Below are 9,851 nucleotides of genomic sequence, written 5' to 3' on the forward strand. Positions count from 1 at the left end.
ACAAAAGGCCAAATGCTCAATCCAAAAAGGTGATTAAACACCATCAACGAGGTTTGAACTCGAGTACCCACGGTGAGAGGCATGATGCTCAACCACTAGCATTGCCATGGTGGTTTGTTTCAAGCCCGTGTTCAAACGCTTATATGGTTTAAAGCAAGGGGGGGGGCGGGGTGTTAAAAACCTTTTTAAATGGGGCCGGTTGCCGGTGGGCGGACCTCCCTGCCACGAAGTCAGAGAGTCCGATATCTAGGACGAGCCGGGAAGATGCGGGTAGGCTTATAGTTAGGTATTCAGGCTTCATTGCAAAAGAAGGCCGATTCCACCAAGTGAATAAAATAAAAAAAGCACTCTACGTTGCTCAATTGCTCTCAGAAGCAGTTCGATCTGTAGTTGGCAGGTTCCAAGCAGCTCCTAGGTTGATCTGCAGGTTTGTCTCTGTACACTTTGAGAGAGAGAGAGAGAGAGAGAGAGAGAGAGTCTGCATACTAGCTTTTCACAGTCTTTTTTATTTAGAGCTTTTCATGGCAACGATGTTTTTTTAAAAATTAAATCTGATGCCACGTGGTGGCTTCTACGTTCAGATACTAGAAAAAGAGCCTTTGGCTCACCAAGTAATTAAGATTTCATTAACAAAGCCATATTTATACAAGCAGGACCATGCCTCCATGCGCTCTTTTGTAGGCATTATCATTGGGTATGGAGAATTATATGAAATATCAACAAGGATATAGGTCCACAATAATTTATATCTACAATTACACTAGGCATCTTGCCATCGGCATTGCAATCTAACACTAAGATCGACTATGTTAGCTTATGGCTATTGGCTAGGTATGTGGAATTACCGTGTAATGTATGTGCTCAGTTCATATGTCACATGAGATGATGAGATAGATATTCAGTAATGGTTAAATAATACATCATGGGTATGGACACAGTGGAAACACATAACAATCATCTCTTCCTGCGTCATAAAGTTTCTAATTGGACGTAGAATCTCTCCACACTGCTTAGTGTTTTAACTCCCTGCCAGCTTTGTAATATACTCCAGTTTTCGACAAATGAGAGCACAGAAATGCTCTGCTGTGCCAATTTGATGACATTTGGTTAATACCTCAAATCACCGTCCCATCCTTGATAACTGAATTTTTCAAAATCACTGTTATGCCTGAGCGTATATAAAACCCATCAGCCGGCCTCTCCGCCTCTTGAACATGCTGCACATTGAAAGTTTTGAATTAACATATGTACAAAAACCTGTCACACAAACATTTGCATGCTTTTGCAGGGTGTCCAGAGAGCTCACATCTTTATTTGCAATCACTACATTTCTGCCTATCCTCGCATTCTTGTCAATTATGCAGTCCCTGACAAAAGCTTTTTATCATGAAAACTTGTTTTTGGTATATGATTTGAGTAACAGAAAAAGAGACGACATTTAGACACATACTTGATTTTGGTATTTTCCCCGACTCCCATAGGCACTTTTCCCTCGGCAAGAAGGGCAGCCATTTCCACTTCAGTCTCATAGAAGTCGGCACCCATCATCATCACATCCTGTGTCAAAGTGAATAGCCTTTATAACATCTAATCAAATTGCATGGAATCGGCATATATTAGGGATTGCATTCGCATGTGACCTGAAGTTCAGCGCCAGATTCAAGACGAGACCGAATGCCCACTATTGAGTGGTCAATACTGCACTCTCTGAGAAAACATCCATGGGAGATTATGGAGTCTAGGATCTGCAATAACAAGACAAACAATGATCCCATTGCTTCCCAGATTTTGAAATGCTTTCAGATGCCCATCCAACCCTACCCTGCATTTTTCAATCTTGGTTGGTGGAAGATAACGTGGAGAGGTGAAGATAGGCTTAGCAGCATCATAGAACCGAAACTTGGGCAACTGAAATACAAAGAAATCTTCTGATCAAAAACCTTCAAAATAGGCTTCTTACTTGAGGGAAAGTGTTGTATGAAGCCTGGTATAAGCAACAAAACCATCAGAAATTTAAAACATCAAAACTAAATAGTAACATCAATAAGGTACTTTTAAAATGTGGGAGTGCGCTCGGAGTGGTCATAATGGGGACCTAGTATAAAAACGATAAGAGCTCTAAAAGTTGAGTATCAAAATTTAATTTGTTTTCTTTCATAAATGGCAAATGTAGTCACCTTTCACCCTCACAATTCCTTACCCATCAAGAGCAAGTTTTCACTCTTAAAGCCCATGGTTGAACAAATGTCCAATGTGCTGATTATGTCTCAGTCTCAATGTTCAGTACCTGGAGTGACATGCTTCATCGTTCACTTCAGCTTGACACAACATCAAAATATCCCTGCATGGGATATACGTTCAATATTTGTTGTGTTGAGCTGAAGTGAATGTTGAACCGTGTAGCAAAAAGCCAGAAACCCCACTTGCGGCCTGTAATAGAAGTAAATACATGGTGTGTGAAGCTTTCTCAGCCCCTGTTCCAATCTTTCAAGGTTTCTTGATGTGACAACCCCCTCTCCATGATCTTACAAAGAAGTTTTAGGGGATGTGGACACAATGAAAGGTTCATGTATCTTGTAATCTCGTCTTCGGGGTAGTCTTCACTAGGCCAAAGTTTTCTTTGAAGAGGGTAGCAGAGACTAGACTGGCCAGAGCGTATGCGGCCTTGGGAGGATTGGAGAGGACGTGTTCGCAGGTTCAATTACAAGAACCCTGAACAAAGCTCTGGCTCTTTGATACCTTAGTAGCTTCCTTCAACTATGCTCTATGGGGTTCAGGTTTGGGGACCCTCTTTGGGTCAGGATGAGTGGAGAGGTATTGGAGAGGCCCTTGGTATCTATGGTCTCTCGGCTGATTAGAGCCAAGGCCTCCCTTGCCACACAAAATCATTAGAGCGGAGTTAGCTGCCCCCCCCCCCTTGGAGATAGAGGCGCTTACCAGATGAGTCTCCTTTACGCACAGCTTATGGGATACTACCAGAGACAAATATGCCAAAATTGGCCCTTGAGTACTCCAGACAATTAGCTTTACAGGGGGACATATCACGCTGGTATGCGCAGATATCATCGTGGTTAAATATACATGGCTTCAGCATGGAAAGTTTGCCTCCCTTCCAGTACTTCCTTGATGCACCAGAGTTGTCTCTTACACGGGTGAAGATTACTAGACTCATTCGCCAGAACCTGACTGTCACAAACTGCTGACGTGTCAAAGCCCTGAAGAATGGAGCCAACTTATAGATGTCGGCCGAGGGGCCTAAACCCTAAGGAGAACAAGTAGCAGAAGAAGAAGTCCTACCAATTAATGGGGACCCCGTCCAATGGGGACCCAGTGACAAAGGGATTAAAATAAAGCAAGACACACACGCACGCGCGCAAAACCGATGACGTGGCAACTGTAAGGACGCTCCTCATTTTGCGTTGACTGATGACGTGGCAATTGTACGGAATTCCACAAATCACACTAGCAGCTTTTGGGCATTGCTTTTGGACCAGAAGCTTTTGAGTTTTGAAGGCTTTTCATGTATACTGCTTTTGGGGCCTAGGGCATTTAAATATGTGCTCTCATTCTCTGGCATGCTTCTTGGAGAAGGTGCAGAGCGTGGAGTTCCGGCTTGTACTGTGTTGATGCAATATAAAGAAATACCGAAAGGGGCGCCAAGGTTTGGGGCCAATACTCTCTGGGGTGGAATTTCGCCACTCCGTGTCGCGTGTCGTCTCTCTTTCAGTTCAGTTCTTATTGAAGTGCTAAAAGTCTGTTCAATCTGTTCTTTTCTATTGGCACGTGGCGTCTTGTAGCACTGACCCAGTTGGACACCAAGAGGACATGGATAGAGCCGACACATGAGTTAGGCACGAAGATGGCTTTCTATAGAGAGCATCTTCTTCAGCTCACACGGGATGGGTTTGTGATTCGTCCCAACTATATGGATACACATCTATCTCATGGGTTACGGTGTGCCATTGGTTAGATACGGGCATCTTCACACCAACTTGAGATTGAGATTGGTAGATTCAAAGGGATACCAACAGCTAGCAGGATATGCCGCCTATGCCATAACAGAGCCAGAGACGAAGACACATTATATACGTCAGTGCACAGTGTATTACGAAATACAGGGTCGCTTCCACTATCTATTTAGAGAAGGCTTCCGACCCTTCTCGAGCATCATGAGCTACCAGGATCAGAGATGTGTTGGCCTATATCTACTTGAGTTAGTCAACTAACAAAGACAGATAGTTGACTGAGGAGATCTGGAGAGAGACAATCCCCGAGATAGATTACTAATTTCTTCACACCAAACACTAAACAAATAGAGGAGTAGCCACCACTGCAAAGCTCAGCTCATACTCACACGCGGTACTCTCATTGACCGAGCATTGAAACTAGGGAGATCGAGACCCCACGACTAAGGAGAGCAGCTTCACAACATCGATGGAGACTACAACAAAGGATTCGAGCCATACTATCTCAACATCCAAAGTACAAATGAGGATGGATCCATCACTTATTGTATCTTTCTCTTGTATTTGACACATATTGTATTAGTGATCACACGTACCCCACACAGTTCGAGCTAGTAGCACTTCTAGATTCATTTTAGTATTTCTTTTTTCGTACTCAGACACAGTACCAAATTCACAAGTTTGTAACAGATTCGTCTGATAGGTCATTTTGGCCTTTTGAAGACGTTAATATATCATGTCATCTCTCTCTCTCTCTCTCTCTCTCTCTCTCTCTCTCTCTCTCTCTCTCTCTCTCTCTCTCTCTCTCTCTCAGTGCACAATGTACTAGCGACGAGAAAAGACCACATGAACAGAGAGCTAGGAGAAAGGCTAACAACACGTGATGCAACAGATATACCTCCTCATTCGTCCCCTCTATTTCAAAGACTCCCCAGCACCCACACCTTATCATATCCATAGCACCTCAAGCAACCTGCAAGAGGCTTGCCATGCTGCGCTGCCGGAGATTCTCTCTCTAAGTTCTAAACAAGGGTTTGTCTCCCAACAGCATCAGTCAGCTAATCTGTTGTTGCACGCTTGTCCAAAATGCAAAAGAGAAAGAAACCCCAAGTATGCCCAATGACAATTTGACACCAACAACACTCCTGCACACGCACGCACACACACACACACCCCAGAGAGAGAGAGAGAGAGAGAGAGAGAGAGAGAGAGAGAGAGTTTTGAATCACAAGTACCTGTCCTGTCAGAGCCAGATTTGCATCAAAGAAAGATTTGATTGTTCCAATATCCTCCCAATAATCATCAAAGAGATACGCCTTGCAATATGTAGATTCAGTTCAGCATAATGCTTAAACGCTCCAAGAACACAAAAAATTTAGACAGAACTATAGCAAAACCTGAACATTGTTCTCTATGATCGAAGCTGGTATGATTTCAGAGCCGAAGTCATTTGATGTTGGGTATCGCCATCTATGACAAGAAAGTTAAGGTAGTCACTTACAGTATTGTTCTGCTTGCTTCAATAAAACTGCGGTTTTTGTCTTTATCACAAACCTTAACAACTTCAGTAAGATCTCCACTCTGAAAACATAAATCCCCATTGATGCAATGTATGGTTTTTCCTGAGCTTCTTGTGGAGACAGACCAAGCACTGTTGTGTCCACTTGCTGCATTACAAAGCCATCACTAGCCTCAAATTGCAAAAATAACCGTATTCCGCAGTTGAATACACTAGCAAACTAAAACTTGAAACAGCCACACCCAACTTTGAGAAATTCAAACAACAATATCAAAATGAGTTGTTAAAAACTACCATCTTTTTCAACTCAGATGCTTTAGGTTTTTCATTGAAGTAGAGAACCCTTCCTTTGCCATCAATCTTCATGAGTCCATAATCTGAGGCACGACTGCAAAAAGCACTTTCAAAGATCATTCTTGAAACTGGCAGCTTCCTTTTGCAGTCTTTATGTCTTTTCCAATTTGCATGATGCCCTCCATTGGTTTCTGCTTAGACCTTAAAGAACTAAACAAAACAAATAATAACCCATACCTCTCATCAACTGGTACACAAGAAACTGTTATATCTGCTCCGGAGTCCTGATGCTTCTGATACCAATTTAAATCTAGATGAGAAGAATGAAAGCAGGCACCCAATCTGCTAAAAGACCATTTAAATACCAGAGCTAACCTGAATAAAGTCCATGTAATCCATACGATATAGGTGATCGCCCGACAAAATGAGCACGTGTTGCAAATTCTTGTTCCTAGCATCCTACCAGCAAGATGAGTAGCTATGAATTAGTCTCTCATTTATTTGCTGCCTTTTCTGCAAGATAAGAATCCAGCTTTAACTTTTAACTTTTTTTTCCAAATTCTCATCTCCTAACCTCAAACAGCCAAGTGAATTGACGAACAGCATCTGCAGTTCCTTGAAACCAATTCATTCCGGCTTCACCAGGTCTTTGAGTTGCTGCCAGCACCTGATTTTGACATAAATGGTCTATATGTTACAGTGTCTGCTGTGCACGCATCCCCCCTCCCCCCAACCCCCACCCACGCGGGGGGCTCCAGAAAAAACAAGAACAAAAGAACCCAAAAAAGCTCGCCCGCTCAGGTTACGTTTGTTTTATAAACATCGTGTACAGCAAAGAAAAATTTTAACCTCGACAAATCCGTCACCAAACTGCACTCCACTGCCAGAAGAATAAGTTCGAGCTAGATGTCGGTTAAGTGAAGCTGAATTAAACTGTGTAAGAATGTAGATTTTATTGATTCCACTGTTGATACAATTGCTCATAGGCACGTCTATCAACCTGTATGCACCCCCAATGGGAACCTGCAAGACAGAAGATCAGAATATGAGGAGAGCAATGTTGATAGCCTGATTTCTCATCTGCACCCAAGGATAACGCAAAAAAAAAATTGAGGCTCTGAAGGGTATCCTTACAGCTGGCTTTGCTCTTCTTTTCGTGAGAGGAAAGAGACGGGTTCCTGCTCCACCTCCTAGAATGACAGAAACAACAGATTTAGGATCCACTCTTGGCCTTTCCATAGCTGCAGGTACTTGGTTCTGAAACAGAAGACAACAAACATTAATTTGGATAGACCAAAATTTCTCAGCACTCTCAAAAAAGTCCAGTTGAAATCTAAATGAATGAAGAAAACGATAGCATATATGACATATGTACCATACAAAAGCCTTGAAAGGCGAATCATGTGGTTAAAAAGACATAAGAATACGCAAGTGTGAGTTCATGTCACACAGAATGTAACAACAAAAGCCCTACTTACTGATATAAGCTTTGAGATGTTAACTAACAAGCCACGTGGAAGCCTGAGCATTGCTTTAGAATGTATTGACAAGTCTCCAAGAAGAGAAATCAGTCAGAAAACGCTTACATCCAGCAAATTCTCCATTTGTATGAAAGAGAGAACTGGCATGCAAACTATCTGTCCACCTTCTGAACTCTGAACATTTTTACAGAAAGATCAAACCTGTTTGGAGACCTCCAACTCGCGATGCTGTGGAGATGAACCGCTTCGAGCCATCAATATACACCACAGATATGGTTTGTTACGATTTACTGAGCCTATGTGAGAAGATCTCCAACTAAGATGCCATGCACACTGAAATGCATGGAGTTTCAAACAAACTCGGTAGTTGTCCCCGGAGAACAAATTGTTGAATTATTAAGCTGTGTTACACCTCACGTAGAGATAATACTGCTCGGCTGATGCAACACCACACCATGTAAATATTTCCCCCCTACAGAGTTCTTGCAGCCACCATCTCTCCAACATTTTTGAACTAACTTGGGTCTAATAATAAGCCTTAAATTAGCCAACACAAAAGTTTCTCGAACACAGGCGTCATAGCTGTAACGTCAAGATCCCTGCATTTTCTTGAATGCCCAATCATAATGTTGGCATTAAACTCAGAAAACATACACTAAACACTCAACCGTTCTTCTGAGCGCTGAAAATGTTCGGAGAAACTCAGAAAACAGTCTCGAGTTTACGTAATTAAAGAAAATTAATCCAATTAAAAGACAAAAAAGTCTCTCTCTCTCTCTCTCTCTCTCTCTCTCTCTCTCTCTCTCTCTCTCTCTCTCTCACACAAAAAAAAAAGTGGGGTTTGCAACAGACTACGGTACTTACCAGTACCTCCTTTGTAATATCGGCAAGTACAGAGGAGGCGAACACCTTATGGTCGATCCTGCGAGGAGGAAAAACATTCTGAGGTTGCGTGCTGATGGAAGCCGAAGGTTGAAGGAAGGACCATACTTCTCTGCTCCCAAAAAATCCTGACTTGCTGCACATGCAAGACGAGGGTGGCCGAGAAAGGCAGACAGTGCGGGGTTGCATGGATATTTTCTGAATGCACATGTTCTGTGCATAGGTAGAAGCAGAAGAAGCATCCATGGAGGCCTTCAGGGAAAGGGAGGATGAAATACGATCGGGTTACAAACCAAGTCGCGGGAGGATTCTTGAGAGGGAGTAGAGCGCCAAGGTTTCCTGTTACGGGATCAGGAAATGATTCAAGAAGTTGTAGTAAAAGAGGGAAACTTCAATGTTGCTGCGCAAAGACGGATCGAATGCTGAAAATTCAGTAAAGAAGCTTGCTCGCCATAGCCTAGTTGGAGGTGATGGCGCCACAATGATAAATGTGCCACAGAGAAATTATGAGACCCAAGCTCTTCAACACAGAAGAGCTGGCTTGGATGGAGAGAGAGAGAGAGAGAGAGAGAGAGAGCTCTTCTTTCCTGCTATAACTGATTACGCTAAATCTCGCGAGTTTGCATTCCCATGCAAAGAGCGACTCCCGGTTGAAATTTACTGGTTAGATCACCGTTGGCATCCGAAAAGCCAATAAGCGGTGCGCACGTGCCAATCCATCTCAGCAAGCCACGTGCCCCGCTTTGGTGAGCGTTGGTCCTACAAAAGCGAGACACGTGGCATATTAAAAGGTTTCTGTCGGGAGATTGGCCTGAAAAGCGCACTAACGTGGCGTCAAAATGGGGCCCCAGCTGGAGACCGTGAACTTTGTAAAAGCACTGGTTTATGGGCCTTGGGAATATCTAGCACTGTGTAACCGTGTAGAATAATATCTGAGTCAGAAATCAATGTCACATACGATGCTAGGTGATAGAAAGTATAATCAAAACTATATTCTGTCCAACTCCACTCAATTAGAAGGAATCTTCACAGATTCCTCTTTGAGTTAACCTGGTACTTCTCTGAGGCTGCTTACACACTGCCTGCCCGGGGGGGGGGGGGGGCTTTAGGAAAAAGGGAAAATTACCAAAATACCCCTCTAATTTATGGAATTCCCAAAATACCTCTGAAATTTCAAAAATTCCCAAAATACCCTTGTATCTAGTTTACCTGGATTGTTCACGATTTCCTAATCTTTATTCTTTTTTGACAATGTATATCCGTTTTTAGTGCTTAGCATGTAATTTGCCACAAATTACCTCCCAAAAAAAGACAAATATGTCTAAAAATAATGAAGCAATTCATCTCCAAAGCCTACATAACCAGCTCAAATTCTAGTTTTAGTATCTTGTATTCATAGACAATCAGTCTTCTTATAAAAAGCTACAATTTTTCCAATTTTTGGATAAATTTACTCTCACAACCAGGGGTATTTTGGGAATTTTGGAAAATTTGAAGGGCATTTTGGGAATTTCTACAAATTAGAGGGGTATTTTGGTAATTTTCCCTAGAAAAAATGATGTCCCGTTCAGCTCACCTGAGTACCTTATTGGTTCATTCTTTACGCTCTGCTGAGTTGTCAACATATCGATATTTGCCCATCCTTGGGCAGGGGGTCGCACATGTCCTAAAACTTGTCCGATGTTGCTTTTTCGCAGCCAATAAGTTTAG

At 42.6% G+C, this 9,851-nt stretch overlaps 1 protein-coding gene across 2 annotated transcripts; it reads right to left on the minus strand.

Moving 5' to 3' along the window:
* Positions 1–582: 582 nt before the first annotated feature.
* LOC147430109 (glucose-1-phosphate adenylyltransferase large subunit 1-like) lies at positions 583–8,773 on the minus strand. 2 transcript variants are annotated; one of them, XM_086496272.1, is made up of 16 exons: positions 8,250–8,773; positions 8,124–8,181; positions 6,913–7,035; positions 6,628–6,801; positions 6,353–6,445; positions 6,154–6,237; positions 6,016–6,071; positions 5,779–5,872; positions 5,520–5,632; positions 5,363–5,435; positions 5,201–5,281; positions 1,822–1,908; positions 1,641–1,745; positions 1,451–1,557; positions 1,307–1,367; positions 583–1,217 (listed from the first exon to the last, which is right to left on the minus strand). In XM_086496272.1, exons 1-16 carry the CDS (start codon positions 8,381–8,383, stop codon positions 1,116–1,118), a joined length of 1,545 nt encoding a protein of 514 aa, XP_086352398.1. In that variant the 5' UTR covers positions 8,384–8,773; the 3' UTR covers positions 583–1,115. The 2 variants fall into 2 exon arrangements, with proteins under 2 accessions (XP_086352398.1, XP_086352397.1); XM_086496271.1 differs by having other exon boundaries at positions 8,124–8,771.
* Between the last annotated feature and the right edge of the window lie 1,078 nt (positions 8,774–9,851).

Source organism: Adiantum capillus-veneris, chromosome 22, assembly GCF_014529385.1.
Source record: "Adiantum capillus-veneris isolate H3 chromosome 22, ASM1452938v2, whole genome shotgun sequence".
Taxonomy (NCBI): Eukaryota; Viridiplantae; Streptophyta; class Polypodiopsida; order Polypodiales; family Pteridaceae; genus Adiantum; species Adiantum capillus-veneris.